Here is a 16,537-nt window from a genome sequence, read left to right as displayed (position 1 = left end):
AATTTCTTTACGATGCCCCTCCCACCTTCTGGCTAGGATAAAAGGATTCAGATCTCCACTTCAACTCCACTGTGCCTGACGAAGGGAGCTTTTGACTCTCAAAATCTGACACCCTGAATCTCTTGTTGGTCTCTACGATGCTCCTTGGTTCAAATCTAACCGTTCCGCTGCAGACCCGCACGGCCGCCTTGTGAAACTATGACTGAAAACTACTGAGTGTGGTCCCACTAACAGTCTCCCATCATCCCAAAGTTAACCTAATGTGAGCGAATGATACGCAAACAGAATGCGCAGAGCCGCCCCACGCAGCCCCATGGTATCCACCCAGTATAACCTCTTAGCTGGAGAAATGGTGTGAAAGATCATTTACCGTGGTCGTCCCTAAGTGCCGTCAGGTTGCTGCAACCGGCTCACAGCAACCCCAGTGAGGGTCTTTCAAGTCAAGTGAGAAGTAGAGGCGGTCTGCCCTTGACCTCCTTGGTGATCTCCCATCTACGTGCCCTGCTTAGCTTCCACGATCTGACGAGGCTGGGCTATACTGTGCCGACTTCCCTCCCATCATTTATCACACCATACTTTTTTAAAAAAACGCCCACTTTTGTTTGCACTGAGTGATAGGGATGATAGTTCAACATATTCATTGGCCCTGTGCAAATTCAGCCGAACGGTCCATTTAGCCCAATATTGCCTGTTCTGAGCGGGACCACCTGTCCACGAACTCAGACCTTCCCAGGAAACTCTCCTAGGCCCCGGTCATACGGAGCATTAGCCACGTTAGAGGGACGGAAGATAGGCGGAGTTTCCGGGCGCGATCTCACCGGCACATCTGGGAAGCGTCGGGCTTCCGTGGCGCAACCGAGGCTTCCCGCCAAAGACGCGGAGTAAAAAACTAGTACCTCGGAGGTACTAGTTTCCTAAAACCGCAGGGCAAGGGCGGGCATCTGATCGCGTTTCCGGAGGTAGTTCCAGCGCCCGCCCATGTCCCCTTGGAAAAAGTTTTTTTCCCCAAAGTCTCCACGGATGCACACATGCACTCAAGGGAGCATGCGCACAATTGAGTGTTTTTTTTAAAAAAACAACCAACCCGTTTGCCCTGCGCCGCGCTTCTTTGCCGCGCCGCAGGACTGTGGAGTGATCGGCACCTTCCCCCTACCACGGGACCTCCACGGGACCTCGATAGGTAGGTCTGCTCGAGCAACCGCGTGGTTTTTAGCCCCGAAGCTAACAGCCACGTTTCCCCCCCGCAGTTTCCTGCCCGTGTGACTGAGACCCTAGTTCAGCTACTGGAAGCCCTTTTATCCTTCCACTTGAGAGCCTCCTTCGTGCTCGCATATGCTCCGCCGCTACAGCCCTTGTCCCTCTTTCTTGACTGTACAGAAAAACTAGTGGGCCCGAACTGCAGGGGGGAAGGAACACCCCCTGGCATTAATCTGCCCATCCATCCCTGGCCTCTCCAACACAAGACTTCAGGCGCCATTAATCCCTGTGTCCTTTGCTGGCAGCTCCCAGTCTTTAAGGTCCCCTCTGTCATACAAACTCTGGCTACCGGCCTGGCTTAGCACCTCGCTGTCTGCGGACTGTTGGCTGACACTTGGCTAGTGTGGAATCCATGCAGGAGAATCAGAGAACACTGGAGATATCTGCTACAGACCTTTGTCGCGGCGTCCACATGAGCACCTCTCTGTATCAGCTCCGAGACGACTTCGACGTGGCCTTCTTTGGAGGCGAGATGGAGAGCGTTCAGCCCATTCTGATAAAAACAGAAAGGAATAGAGTGATGCAGGGCGCCCACAGCCACACGCAAGATGTCAAGAGGCCCAAAGGTCACATTCCGACATGATGAGGACTTGCACAGAAGTCCAGAAAGAGAGGCCCTTTCTAACACTCGCTTTCAAATGCACTGCTTTCAGCACGTCACACAACACACAGTGTAAGAGACCGACTGGCATCCTTGGGATGAACAAAACAAATCCCTCTTTATATGGCACCAGACACATTGAACAGTGCTGTACAAAACTTAAATAACAATAGCAATTATCATCACCAACCCAGGGACGGCTATTACCCCGGCTGTTCCTTACTCTTTACCCGCAGTAGGGTGCACAAAAATATATGCACCGCCGTGTCATGTAGGGCTGCCAAGTGGGGGCGGGTGGCGGGTAAACCCCCGCTTTCAAGGCCCAGTTTCCGCTGCCGTGGAATCGGGCCCCGGGGGAACCCCGCCCCCCGAAGCACAGCGTGGCTGCGTCAACCACGTTGAGCACGTTGGGGGCGTGGCCCCGATCGTCGGAGGGAAAACTCTATGGTTTTCCCCCCGACGATGGGGGCCACGCCCCAACGTGCTCAACGTCACACATCACTTCCTGGACGTGCTGGTGGCGCACGCACACTGCGCGCACGTGCGTTGGAGAAAAGCTCCTGGATTGCCGCAACGCTCCCCTGACGGTAGGCTTTTTGCACTTGGCAACCCTAGTGTCATACCTTGCAGGACAACATAAGCAAAAAAAAAGGAGAAATCCCTGCCTGAAGGAGCTTACAATGTCAATTTCAACAGTTACCGAGAGAAGGAAAGAGGGAGAGGCAAGGGTACAGGATAGGGTTGCCAGCCTCCAGGTGGGACCTGGAATTCTCCTGGGATTTCAACTCATCTCTAGAAAAGAGAGGAGGAAGTGGCTCCTTTGGAGGGTGGACTCTATGGCGGTATACCCCACAGCGGTCCCTCCTCTCCTACCTCAGATCTCCAGGGATTTTCCAATCCAGGGTTGGTAAACCCAGGGATGAATATGAGCAAATGCAGCACAAGCTTAAGTGTATTTACGGAGAGGTAAAGGTAAAGGTTCCCCTGCTCGAAAGCCAGTGGAATCCGACTCTAGGGCTGCGGTGCTCATCCCTGTTTCAAAGCCGAAGAGCCAGCACTGTCCGAAGACGTTTCCGTGGTCATGTGGCCGGCATGACTAAACACCAAGGTGCACGGAAAGCTGTTACCTTCCCACGAAAGTGGTACCTATTTATCTACTTGCAATTTCTTACTTTCGAACTGCTAGGAGAGGTAACTTGCATTAAATTGCATGGGATTTATGATCCCGAAATTGTGCTTAGGTTACTTATTTTATTTTTCCACCCAAGGAATGTAAACGTCGCTGCAATGCTAAGTTTGCTTATTCAGATACGGGTCCCATTTCTGGAGAACAGTCCCAGGAGCAACAGTCTTAGCTGCTGAAATAATGTTTGCCTGGCATTTCCTTCTAGAATATACTTTATTAATGGATTATATGGAGTTCAGCAGACTAGTAGTAAGCAAGCAAAAACATCCCTCCAAGAACGATACCAACGTTAGCACTGACATTTCCTCTCACACACAAACCAACTATACATTTTCAAACACACTTTTGAACATGTTCACCCCCACCTATTTCACTTGCACGACTGAGAGTTCCAGCTCCCCAGCACTACTGCGCCAGCCAATCTGGTACAGATTATGGTACTTGACTGACATGTTCCGTAAAGATTTCCCTTGCTTGAAAGCTAGTAGAATCCGACTCTAGGGGGCGGTGCTCATCTCCATTTCCAAGCCAAAGAGCCAGCGCTGTCCAAAGACATTTCCGTGGTCATGTGGCCGGCATGACTAAACGCCAAGGCCCACGGAACGCTGTTACCGTCCCACTGAAGCTGTACCTATTTAACTACTTGCAATTTCTTGCTTTCGAATTGCTAGGTTGGCAGGAGCTGGGGCCAGAGACGGCAGCTCACTCTGTCACGCGGCACTAGGGTCTCGAACTGCAGAACGACAGACCTTCCGGTCTGCAGCTCAGCGTCTTAAACTCTGAGCCACTGCAGCCCCTGACATGGGTCCTAATTAATAGCAACAATGAGGAAGAAGTTGTTCAGCATAAAGCACTTCTAGATGGATAGTTGCTTTAGCAAACAGCAGCCACTAGTGCCTAGGCATGTCAAAACATGCTCTTAATAGTTGTTCCACCTGGCCATGATGTAACCTTAATGTACCTGACTTCCTTTGTTCTCTTCTTCCTTACCACAATCCCCCCCTTCCCCCACTTTTGTGCGTAGTCTATTATATTGCAAGCCCCTTTCACGGGGACCTTTTTCACTCTTTGCACAATGCTCAATAAAAAAATTTGGCACACACTAACAGCAGCGACCCACGCAGGGAGACAAAAGGTGTGTCAGCTGCTCGGACTTTTAAGCATCACCCGTTGTTCTCGGAACAGCAACCGATCTAAGCGAGCAGAGGTGTGGTCAAGACAAAGAACGAAAACTTTTTTCTACAACCTGATTGCAAATGTTGATGTCCACTCCACTTTTTAAGTAGTCAAGGGCCTTCTCCAAGTTGCCTGCCCGGGCCGCTCGTAGGTAACTTGCATTGGTGTCAGACTGTGAGAAAGAAAGAAAAGAAAGTACAGGTTGAGATCTCTGAACACGAAACAGAACAGACATCCAGTGGGCAAAAATGGCTCTTCATGGTTTAAAGAAGAAGAAGAGATTGGATTTATACCCTGCCCTTCACTACCCAAAGGTGTCTCAGAGCGGCTTACAAACTCCTTTCCCTTCCCCTCTCCACAACAGACACCCTGTGAGGGAGGTGGGGCTGAGAGAGCTCTGACAGAAACTGCTCTTTTTCAAGGACAGCTCTTCTCAGAACTATGGCTTGCCCAAGGTCATCCAGCCAGGTGCAAGTGGAGGAGTGGGGAATCAAACCCGGCTCTCCCAGATTAGAGTCCGCGCACTTAACCACGACACCAAACTGGCTCAGGGACATTCACACTGAAACAGAACCACCCGGCTTCTGTACCACAAAGATACCAGTTCTGTAGATCAATAGTGAAGTTCATAGCCACGCTTTGTTCTTAAGCCAGTATCTGAGGTTTTCCTAAACATCTGGGGAGGAATGAAAGAATGTGCTCTCAGGGGTTGGAGGCAGGGTTGCCAGCTCTGGTTTGGGAACTCCCTGGAGATTTTGGGGGCGGAGCCTGGGGAGGGGAGGGACCTCAGCAGAGTATAATGCCAAAGCAGACGTGTTCTCCAGGGGAACTGATCTTGGTCATCCGGGGAACAATTGTGATAGTGGGCGATCTCCAGGTGCCACCTAGAAGCTGGCAAGCCCAGCTGGAGGTGATCCACGTCAGAGGACATGACCGCAGGCCATGCAGAAATCCCTTAAACAGAGTACACAAACATTCTCTGGCAACTTTGCATCACGTGTCCTTTCAGGCCCATTGCCACAATTGTACATGCTATTTTCTTTCCGCAAGACACCTTACAAAATTCTAGGCTTAGCTGAAAAGAAGACGATGGCTAGCCTTGTTCATTAACATCTGTATATACGGATTTTGAAGGTGTGATAGCGAGGCCTCTGGCGTGGACTGGCTGAACGGGTGAGATGTCACGGAATGTTCGTGAACATTCTACGGCCACAAAGCTGTCACCTTCGTGGGAGGGAAGGGAAAGCTATCCTTCTGGCTGGATTGAAAACATCACACTGGCAGCCAAAGCTGTCGCTGTGGGGCACGATGACGGTAACCTAAGTCAAGCATATGAGAATTCAAATATGCTAGTATGCGGGGGATGTTATGGACACACTTGGCGTGTTTGCGGTAGGCCTTTAAAGGCTTTACAGGCCCTGAGAACTGGGAGGCTGGCCAGTGCGTGCTGATCCTCCAAATATGCCCAGATTAGGGCTGCCAGCCTCCAGGTGGGGCCTGGGGATCTCCCACTTTTACCACTGATCCCCAGCCGACAGAGATCAGCTCCCCTGGAGAAAATGGCTGCTCTGGAGGGTGGACTCCATGGCATTGTACTATGCAGAGGCCCCTCCCCTCCCCAAACCACACCCTCTCCTGGCTCCAACCCCAAAGTCTCCAGGTATTTTCCAACCCAGACTTGGCAACCCTAGCCCAGATCCTCCAGGTGTGCATAGCTGCCATGTTGCCTGAAAGGGGCAACACGCAGATTTTCAGCAACAGTACATGCAGAATAGAATCCCACTTAAAAAAAATAATTTTATTTACCAAGCACAACAAGACAATACATATAAGTTCCATACTGTTATGTATTGTGTTCTATGGAGAGAGTAAATTGTAGAATGAGCCTGAGCTTCAGTCACAAGCTCCATAGACTCTCAGTATCCTGAAATCAACAGCCTGATTGGCTGCCGTTGTGCAATGGACCAATCAGGGAAGATTATGACTATCCGTGGAAACAAACCTTATTGGTCCTAAGCATACACTTCTGATTGGACCTTACTGTTCTAGGGGTGTGGTTTAGCCAGTTCCAAACTGTATATAAGCTGGGGGTTGGCCTGTGTGTTCTGTGCTGCTCTGTTCTAGTAAACTGAAATCACTGATTAAAGAAAGAGCTGCCTGATCTCGAGTTACAATACATACAAAAACAAACAGTGTGCTAGCCCATCTGAGTACAATTAAACCAACAAAACATTCAACCTTCAACAAAGGAAAGAAAGATGGGAGGCCAAGAAAGAACTAGAAAAAGATCATATCTTTGAAAATTGGATTGTTCGGAATGATACCCTGTTCAGACAGAAATTGCATTAGTGAAAACCAGGTTGTAACAAACGTATTGTAAGCTTTCTCAGAATATGGTTGCATAGTAATCTTCGCCATAACAAGATAAGACCCAATTTGACTAAACAGGTATCGATATGGGGAGGTTAAAGATTTTTCCAATGAGCAGCTACAGTATTTCTTGCTGCAGAAAGTAAAATAGAGATTAATTCGTTATGCTCTTTATTTCCTACTTGGGGGGGGTGTTTGGTAGTCCAATAAAAAGACTTCAGGGAGAACATTTAACTTTACATTTGTAATTAAAAGTATACTTTGATGAACTTGTTTCCAAAAAGATGCAATGATTGGGCCTGACCACCATGTGTGGAGGAAGTCACCCATCTGACCACATTTCCTAGTACTGTGAGGGGAGTTTATCGAACTTATTCTATGGAGTTGAGTCGGCGGTAAATACCAACTGTAGTGTATTGAAACGGCTTGCATGAATCGCCACATTGACTCCCCATGTTAAGCTCGAGCCAGAGGAAGGCTCCTCCGAGCTAACGTGCTATTGGTCGCTCCTCAACAGCGACCAATCAGAACTGCACCTAGTCCCTGAGAGGGAAGAACTCTCATTGGACTTAATCTGAACAACCTCATTGGTTGTTAATTGTAATTAGGCGTGGCTACGTTAGCCCGGGAAGGTTTAAAAGGAGCCTAGCTCCCAATGTTAAGTTGTTCTGGTTATGACTTCTTTCAAGCGCTTGTTCGTACCTTCAATAAAGCTGTTCACTTTTGCTGAAATCACTCTCCGGATCTTTGTTAGCGGCGATCTAACACCAACGGGCCGTGATCTTTTATCATTTGAATTTTTACATTAAAGATCGACCTAAAGAAATGGGATTCCCAACCCCCCCTCCCCGATCTTCTAGTTTAAATCTGTTCAAGAGATCTTGTTGCCAATTCCATGTAGTGCATACGGAGGCTGTGAGAATGTGTGCCCTTTCAGACAACATGGCAACCATGCATATTAGGAGGATCACAGGTAGCACACACACTACAGATGCACAGTCGGCAGGTTCTTGGCATGTACAATCGTGATGTCTGAAAAGGGCTTGTGGGGAGCAGCAAAATTAACACTGGACTTTCCCACATTCCTTGTCATGTACAGAACAGCTTTAAGTCAAATGAATTGAAAACAGGAGAAAGGAAGAATTGGGCCACAACTAACAAATGCATTACTGTGATATCACACTCAGTTGTTTGCTACCCCAGCTTTCCCGCCCTCCTTTCTTTGCTCCTCACCTCCTCCTCCTCCTCCTTCGATGTTGGCTAAGTTGTGAGTAACTCCCCAAAGACAGACCTCAGCTCTCTATACGGGAAACAGGGCGTGGAGATGCTACAAATGCACCCCAGACTAAAATGCTCCCTTACTGTTTCAGAGCAAAACAAGACTCCAATTGGGTGTGTGCGGTCCCACCAGCCAGTTACAGCTCGCCACTGCCTGTTTTGCAGAGGCTTCTCTTCCCTCTCGCCACTTAAAATTCCTAGAATGGGCAACGTTTCAGCAAAGTCATCCAGAATCCATCATGCCAGGAGGGTGATTAAAAACACAAGGCCTTTGAAATCGATAATTAGGAGAGCACAGTCTCACTATTTTATTGATTCCATGGAGGTCTCCCAACGCGGGAAACGAGGGAGTTTGTGACATCAGAGTTTGAAGCACAGTTCCCAGGAGAGGGAGAGAGAGAGAGAGAGAGAACGAACACTGTCCTTAAGTTAATTATTTGAAGAGACTGACAGTGCAATCCTAAACAGACTTACTCCAATCTAAGCCAGTTACAACCAGTGGGTTTTGACTGTAGCAACTTTGCATAGGACTGCACTGTGAAATAGCTTTTGACAATCCGAAAGATGTTAATAATTATTTGGAAAAATGGTTTGTGTTTTTTGAATATCTTACTGCTTGTCAACCCCGATTGTATGCACTACCTCAGAAATATAGAGACTTTGTGTTTTATTAACAAGTATTGTACGTATGGATAACATTTCTCTTCTTGTTTATTAGATCTTGATTGAAAGATACTGTATACAACTAACAATACAGGATGTAAAAATATATAAAACTCAATAAAAATGCTATTTTAAAAAAAAGAGCCATGAAATTAACTAGTAATTTCAGCGCTGTGCACTTAAAAAAAAAAAAAAAAAAAGATCTGGGGAACCATATGCTATAGCAAAAAAAATAAGCAACTGACCACCCAGGTGCCAAATCCAGACCCTGGATGCTGTCTGTCCCGTTAGGGTTGCCAACCTCCTGGTGGGGCCTGGGGCACTCCCATAATTATAACTGAGCTCCAGGCTACAGAGGTCGGTTCCTCTGGGGGAAATGGCTGCTTTGGAGGGCGGACTTTATAGTATTCTACCCTACTGAGGTCCACCGTCCATCCCCTCAACCCTCTCCAGGTTCCACCCTCAGACATCCAGGACTTTCCGAACTCAGAGATGGCGATCCTGACTCCCATCCTTCAACCGTTTGGAGTACCCTAAGGGATAAGGGGTCCATCAAGAGAGCGATGCACTTAATTTTGAAATGATCTTATTGTTTTTCCTTTTCTGCAGGCCACACACTCCCCTTTGCCAGCAAACCTGATCCATGAGCTCCGTTCCTAGTCATGGCATGGACTGGATCTAACGCTAGCAGGGAGACCAGAAACAAAGCCAGGCAGGGTCCCTCTCTTTTGAAACCTGTCCTGGAACAAGGCGTTTGAGCAGGCACTGCTGGTTACAAAGGGCTGGGGGAAGCGGCATCGTTTGTATGTTCCCTTCAATGATGTTGCATTGCTCTATGTTCTGCTGGCAATGGATTGGTGGGGTGACAGAAGCATGGCATTAAGACCACTAGTCTCTTCTCTTGTGGCGGATATCAACTCAGATGATAAAAGGGTCGGAACACTTCCCCTATGAAGAAAGGTTAAAGTGCTTGTGGCTCTTTAGCTTGGAGAAACAACGGCTGAGGGGTGACATGATCGAGGTTTGTAAGATTATGCATGGGAAAGAGCAGGTTGAGAAAGAAGTACTTTTCTCCCTTTCTCACAATACAAGAACTTGTGGGCACTCAATGAAATTGCTGAGCAGTCGGGTTAGAACAGATAAAAGGAAATACTTCTTCACCCAAAGAGTGATTGACACATGGAATTCACTGCCATAGGAGGTGGCGGCAGCTACAAGCATGGACGGCTTCAAGAGGGAACTGGATAAACATATGGAGCAGAGGTCCATCGGTGGCTATTAGCCACAACGTAGAAGAAGAAGTGAAGAAGAGATTGGATTTATACCCCGCCCTTCACTTGGAGTCTCAGAGCGGTTTACAAACTCCTTTCCCTTCCCCTCCCCACAACAGACACCCTGTGAGGTGGGTGGGGCTGAGAGAACTCTGACACAAACTGCTCTTTTTCAAGGACAGCTGTGCCAGAGCTTGTGACTGACCCAAGGTCACATCAGCAGGTGCAAGTGGAGGCGTGGGGAATCAAACCCGGTTCTCCCAGATTAGAGTCCGCACACTTAACCACTGCACCAAATTGGTATAGATAGGAACGCTCAGGCTGGGGCAAGTGATGCACTGTATTCTTGGTGATTGGGGGGGGGGCGACAGTGGGAGGGCTTCTAGTACCCTGGCCCCACTGCTGGACCTCCTGATGGCACCTGGTATTTTTGGCCACTGGCCTGATCCAACATTGGCTTCCTTTATGTTCTTATGTTCTTAATCCTGCACCCACAGCTCTACTTCTGTGCTATACAGGGCTCCTCATAAGCCACACATTGTTACCTTCTCTTTATGCTTTCAGAGCTCAATTGGCCAACTGGTTTCTGCAGTGGCAGACCTACATTCTTGGTACCCTGAAGCTTGAACTGTTATGGGGGCCCCCTTCTCAACCGGCGACAATAAAGCAACACCCAATAAGGATATGAAACGGGTACTAGAGCATATTCTACGGTCAATATTAAGTACTTCAACCCATTGGCTTATGAGTCTGTCACTAAAATAGCCTTATTTAAATAATAACAAACACTTAAAAAAAACTACATCAATTCTGTTGAAAAATTCACTCATTAAAAAAAAAAAAGTTGCTTCAGGACCCCTCCAGGATTAGGGGCCCTGAATCTTAAGCTTCATTTGTTCCATAGTCGATCCGCCCCTGGGTTTCTGAACAGTGGGTTCCTCTTACCGGGAAAGCAATACCGGCACAAGTGACTTTGCTGATGGTGAGCCCCATCACTGCTAGGATCGCCAACCAGCCAATATTTTCCTAGTAAAACAGCAGTCTCATCAAGTCACTATTATTTAGGGCTGCCAACTTTTGGGTTGGGAAATTTCTGGAGATTTGTGGGTGGAGCCTGGGATGGGTGGGGTTGGGGAGGGACCCCAGAGCAGTATAATGCCACAGGGGGCCACCCTCCAAAGCAGCAATTTTCTCCATGGGGAACAATTCTCTGTGGTCTGGAGGTCAGTTGGAATTCTGGGAGATCTCAGGCCCCTCCTGGATGTTGGCAACCCTACTAGTGTTGTAGGGTTGCCAGTCTCCAGGTGGGGCCTGGAGATCTCCTGATTTTACAGCTGACCTCCAGCTGAGAGAGATTATCTCCCCTGGAGAAAATGGCTGCTTTGAAGGGTGGACTCTACGGCATTGATTGTACCATGCTGAGGCCCCTCCCCTCCCCAAACCCCACCCTCTCCTGGATCCACCCCCAAAGTCTCCAGGTATTTTCCAACCCGGAAACCTCCAGAGGAAGTTTAGAAAACTAACTGAGGGCCAAAAGTTAAAAACATAAGTAAGTGTACAAAAGAGCGTTTATTACAAAGACATATAAAAACCTAGGAGCCGCTGCCACCATTATTCCACCAACGCTTTTTTCATCACCCCACCCTTACCACCGCTGGTGCGGGTACCATCGGGGGTGCGAGACGTACCTGGGGATGATAGGGTTGTGGGGACATAAACGGTCGATGTATTATTATAACATCTCTAGAACACCATCTTGATTTTAGGAATTGGAGTGAGTAGTGGAGCACCGATATTTTATTAATTGTATTATGTTGTATAGAGTATTGTATTTTAATATTGTTCTTATTGTTTTTATTAGGCATTTATGCCCCTGTTAGCCGCCCTGAGCCTTCGGGGAGGGCGGGATACAAATCCAAAGAATAAACAAATAAATAAAAATAGTAGGGGCCCAAGTAAAGCCTCATAAAATGTACAAAGTTACAAATACACACAAAAGAGAACAGTGGATGCGTTTCGGCTCACAAAAATAAGTAAATAAATAAATAAATAAATAAATAAAATTAGGACCAAAATTGGAATGTTCCTATATGGAATTTAATGACACACCAAAAAGTTTCTATTTGGGGCCACAAATATATCTGGCCTTGTGTCAGAAGTTGTTGTCTGAACTGGAAATATTATGTACCTTCCAGTTTAGGTCCTAAGAGTGCAAATAGAATGGCCTTGTCAGGGACAATGTGCCATCAATATGTTTCCAACCCAGACCTGGCAACCTATGGAAAGGCAGTGAAATCAAGATTCTGCCAATTTGTGCCCATGGCCCACTAGGTTTCTCACGGCCTATGATGCTGAGTCACATGATTTTACCCTGACTCCTCCCCTTCCTTTCCAAAGTCCATCCTAGCTCCAGCCCTGATTCACCATACTTTCCAAGGTCCTTTGCTGACTCCTGTCCTCTGGCTCTGCTTGCCCTTGCTCTGCCCCACCAAATGGGCTATTGTTTTTGTTTCTTTTTTTATTATTTAAAAAGCTGGCACTCACAAGAATCTCTGCCTCTACTAACTACTGTGAACGGTGCACATTTATTACACAGGGCAGCTAATGTCGAAGCTCTTTCAAACCGGCAGACACACGGGTTTGGATTTAAAAAGCCAGCATTTTATTAGGATTACTGAAGGTCTCACGGATTTTTTTCTTCTTCTGTCACAGCCTAACAAACGGCCTATTCGACATTGTCAGCGAGTCAAAAAATCGGCATCAGCACTTTGCAGTGGCTTCTGGCCACCGGGGAAGGGACAGTTCAGCGGGGAATGTAGTATGCAAAACCCACTCCCCACGCGAAGAGGGAATCAGCGGTGGTTTTAAAGTAAACAAAAATGCCAAGAATGGTCAATGTTTCCAGTGTTATGGCTCCTGTATTTCCAACTCTTTAATGGTGCACCCTAAACAGAGTTATTATACCCTTTAAAGTTCATGTCATTCCATTTTTTTCTTTACTTTCAAGCAGGGGTCACCCTTCTTTTCTCCTCAATGGGGACCCAGATTGGCTTACAATGTTCTTCCCCCTTCTCTGTTTTATACTCACAACAATCCTGTGAGGTAGCTTGAGCTGAGAGTGCATGACTGGTCCAAGGTCAGCCCGTGAGTTTCTGTGGCAGAGTGGGGATTTGAACCTGGGTCTCCCAGATCCTATTCTGACCTTGTAACCACTACACCATGCTGGTTCTTGAAGGGTTGTGGTTGCCAGGTCCCGGGGATGCCGGCGGGCGTTGGTGTGGTTGCTGGCGAGGTATGTGGGGGGAGTATTTACCAGGAGCAGGGAGGAACGTTAAAAATAAACGCAACGTGCCTTTGTAAACCAAAGGTAATATAGGCATGTCGGGGAGTGACACTGGGTTTTGGGCAAAACTCAATGGTAGAATTAGCTTCTACCATAGAGTTTTGCCCGAATCCTAGAATGCCCGCTGACGGCACCGACGTGCCTACATCGATAGGTACATTGCGTTTATTCCCATCTTCTTGCCTGTTGGGGGGGGTAAATGGGGTGTGTGGAGAGGAGCGCCTGAAACTGCGGGACCCCCACCTGCACTGGTCACCATTTTGATACAGTTCTCTCTGAGTCTACTAGGTTTTTGTAGCAGTGCAACCTTATTCATACTGAGGACACAGTTATGTGTGACGATGGGAGATCCCTGAACAGATCTCCTACTTTCCTAAAAAAAGAAGCCATGGCGAAAGGAATCCCCAAGACATATGTGGGGAGACTGACCCCCCCGTTCCTCCACAATATTTTCACAATCCCAGTCACACAACACACACGGCTGCTAATTGCCCCAAGAGGAAAAATATACAGGCACCATACAGGTGAGATTTGTTCTAACTATCCCAGAGTCCACCACCACCACACGCCAGGGGATGTTCAACAGGAATTCCTCCTGCAGTAGCCTTGTGCAAACACCAGGGTGGGTGCTGCAGGGCTTTTCCAAGGCAAGTTCACGGTAGACTGTGCCTGTCACCTTTTTGAAAACTCTTGAGGTCGCCCATCTAAAACAAAAGCCCTTTGCTTAACCAGGTCTCACGGTGCAACCACTGAAGCATACTTTCATGGTTATGTGGAAATTCAACAGAGGATAACTGTAACTGCGTTGTATATCCTCCACTATGGCCCATGCTCTGAGGTGGCCTGCAATCAAAAACTTTATTTACTGGCAGGGGTCTTCCATGATTAATTGATGTATTTTCCACAGCATGAGAAACCTTGCATCTAAGGCTGCTTCTATGTCATGTTGTTCCCCCCTGCAGGGGTACAGGGCATACAAGCATGTGCCAAGTAGACATGCCAGTCCCCAGGTAGGGGCAGAGGATCCCCCAATTTTTGGGGTTCCCTCCAGATGCCGGCCAGCTGGCCAGTGGGGGAAGCCCCACCCCAACAGTCCTCCATGCCCCTGCTTGAAAAGACTGGGTGCCCTGTGCACCTGTCTCACAAACTGCAAATCTGCAAACTCACAAACAGCGCACACTCTTTTCAAGCAGGGGCCGCCCGCTCCTGCCCTGCACGCCACAAATAGGGCAGGCGCGCGGGGTGCCCGCTCTTTTCAGGGGTGTGCGAGCGCGGTGCCTGCTTTACCCCCAACCATTGAAAGGAAAGGTTCCCTTTAAATGGCTGGGGGGAAGCAGGGGGTGTGCACATGTGGCACTGTGTCCCCGATGCAATGATGAGAAGAAGAAGAGAGAAGAAGAGATTGGATTTATACCCCGCCCTTCAGTCCAAGTCTAAGAGCGGCTTACAAACTCCTTCCCCTTCCCCTCCCCACAACAGACACCCTGTGAGGTAGGTGGGGCTGAGAGAGCTCTGACAGAAACTGCTATTTTTCAAGAACAGCTCTGACAGAACTATGGCTTGGCCAAGGTCATCCAGCAGGTGCAAGCGGAGGAGTGGGGAATCAAACCCGGTTCTCCCGGATTAGAGTCCGCGCACTTAACCACGACACCAAACTGGCTCTCTGCATGATATCCCCGCGTCAGGGACAGCCCCTCTCCCTGTCAGGGAGAAGTTGGGACCTGGCAGCCCTCCTTGTGCACATATCTGTTTTATCACAAGCACACAGATTTAGAAACAGCCAATGGCAGCCGATTCTCAGCGTGGGTGCACACTGCTAAATAGCCATGGGCCTAGTCTTTACATGTGACAGTGTGCATGTGCTCCTCCCACACATAAGGCCCTTTGCGAAGAAATCCCAAGCTTCACAGCTGGGATTTTTTTTGCACCTGCCTAAGACTAGTGGCCGGACTGTCTAGGAATAACTCAACAATTCAACAAAAATGGACCAAGGCTCGCAACAATCTCCTCCATGCCATCTTTCCAACTACCAAGGTGCCCCTTCCTTCTATAGACTTTTCTTCAGGACTCATTGGTTCTGCAAAGACTTCTCTGGTTCTCTGGTCCCAACGACCTCCTCTGTGCTGTCAACTACCAGTTAACCTCCCCCTGACCCATTCTGCTCCACCTTTCCCTCTTCCCATTTCCCCTCAACGCCAGGGTTGCCAAGTCTAATCTATTTACCGGCGGGGGAGCGTCGCCGGGGGAGCGTCGCCGGGCTCCGGGAGCTCTCCTCCCGGAAGTGACGCTCCCCCGGGGCCCGATTCTGCGGTGGCGGCAATCAGGCCTCCAAAGCGGGGGTTTACCCGCCCCCCGCCCCCACTTGGCAGCCCGAGGACCAAGTGCTGCTTGGTGTAGTGGAAAGTGCCACCAAATCACAGCTGACTTATGGCGACCCCCGCAGCGTTTTCAAGGCAAGAGACGCTCAGAGGTGGTTTGCCATGGCCTGCCTCCACATGGCAGCCCTGGACTCCCTTGCTGGTCTCCCATCCAAGCCCTGACCAGGGTCGACCCTGCTTAGCTTCCTAGATGTGACAACATCAGGGTAGCTTGGGCCACCCAGGTCAAAGGAAGCATTGCTCGGTACAGCACAATGTTTATTATATACCACTAGCTTTCAGGCTCTCTATAGTCTTGGAACTTTTTCCACACGAGTTTGTCTACCAGTGAACCTCTGCAAGTCTGTATGTACAAAGACAAATATGGTCACAGTCCTTAGACATGAAAAGATAGAGCCACAGGAACGGTGTAAAGCGCGCTCAGTGTTTCTTAACGATAGCAAGAGTGATATTAATACATTCAAATTGTAAACCCAGTTACATAAGATAGAAAATAACGACGGCGGCGGGACGGTGGTCTCCGGAATGTGATGCCGTTTCATAAAAACTGAACAATGGCTGGGTGTCCTAACATTGGGTGTCCTAAGGAAAACCTCTGCAAGTCTGCCATACACAACACAAAGGGTTTGGGGGCAGGGTTACCAACCTCAAGGTGGAGCCTGGAGATTTCCTGGAATCAGAACGGATCGCCAGATAACAGAGATCAGTTCCCCAGGATAAAATGGTTGTTTTGGAGGGTAGACTATTTGGCCATATACCCCCCCCCCCAGCTGAAGTCCCTGTCCTCCCCAGGCTCTATCCCCAAATCTCCAGGAATTTCCCAACCCAGAGCTGGCAACCTGCTACCTGGGGAGCACACCACAAACACATTCAGCACATGCAAAGGAACAGTTGCTTCACCTCCCCACATAAAGTGAGAGTGTTCCAAGGGTAAACAGCACAAGCCTGTCTGTTCGAAAGAAGTTTGTCCACCAATTACCACTTAAACGTTACATAAGGGTACAAAAACACCAC

General features: G+C 48.5%; 1 protein-coding gene across 1 annotated transcript in view; it reads right to left on the bottom strand.

Moving 5' to 3' along the window:
* Positions 1–10,795, bottom strand: part of LOC107118597 (ankyrin-3) — a gene marked incomplete at its 3' end in the record, with an annotated part of 148,019 nt that extends 137,224 nt beyond the window's left edge. Inside the window, exons 1-3 of the mRNA XM_015420959.1 lie at positions 10,748–10,795; positions 4,291–4,392; positions 1,652–1,750 (exon numbers count right to left, since the gene is read on the bottom strand). Coding sequence (XP_015276445.1) covers positions 1,652–1,750; positions 4,291–4,392; positions 10,748–10,795 — 249 coding nt within the window. The remainder of the gene's footprint in view (positions 1–1,651; positions 1,751–4,290; positions 4,393–10,747) is intronic.
* Positions 10,796–16,537: the final 5,742 nt, after the last annotated feature.

This window comes from Gekko japonicus, unplaced genomic scaffold, assembly GCF_001447785.1.
Source record: "Gekko japonicus isolate JY-2015 unplaced genomic scaffold, Gekko_japonicus_V1.1 scaffold3188, whole genome shotgun sequence".
Lineage (NCBI taxonomy): Eukaryota > Metazoa > Chordata > Lepidosauria > Squamata > Gekkonidae > Gekko > Gekko japonicus.
Note: the sequence above shows the minus strand (reverse complement) of the source record. Positions and strands in the feature narration are given on the sequence as shown.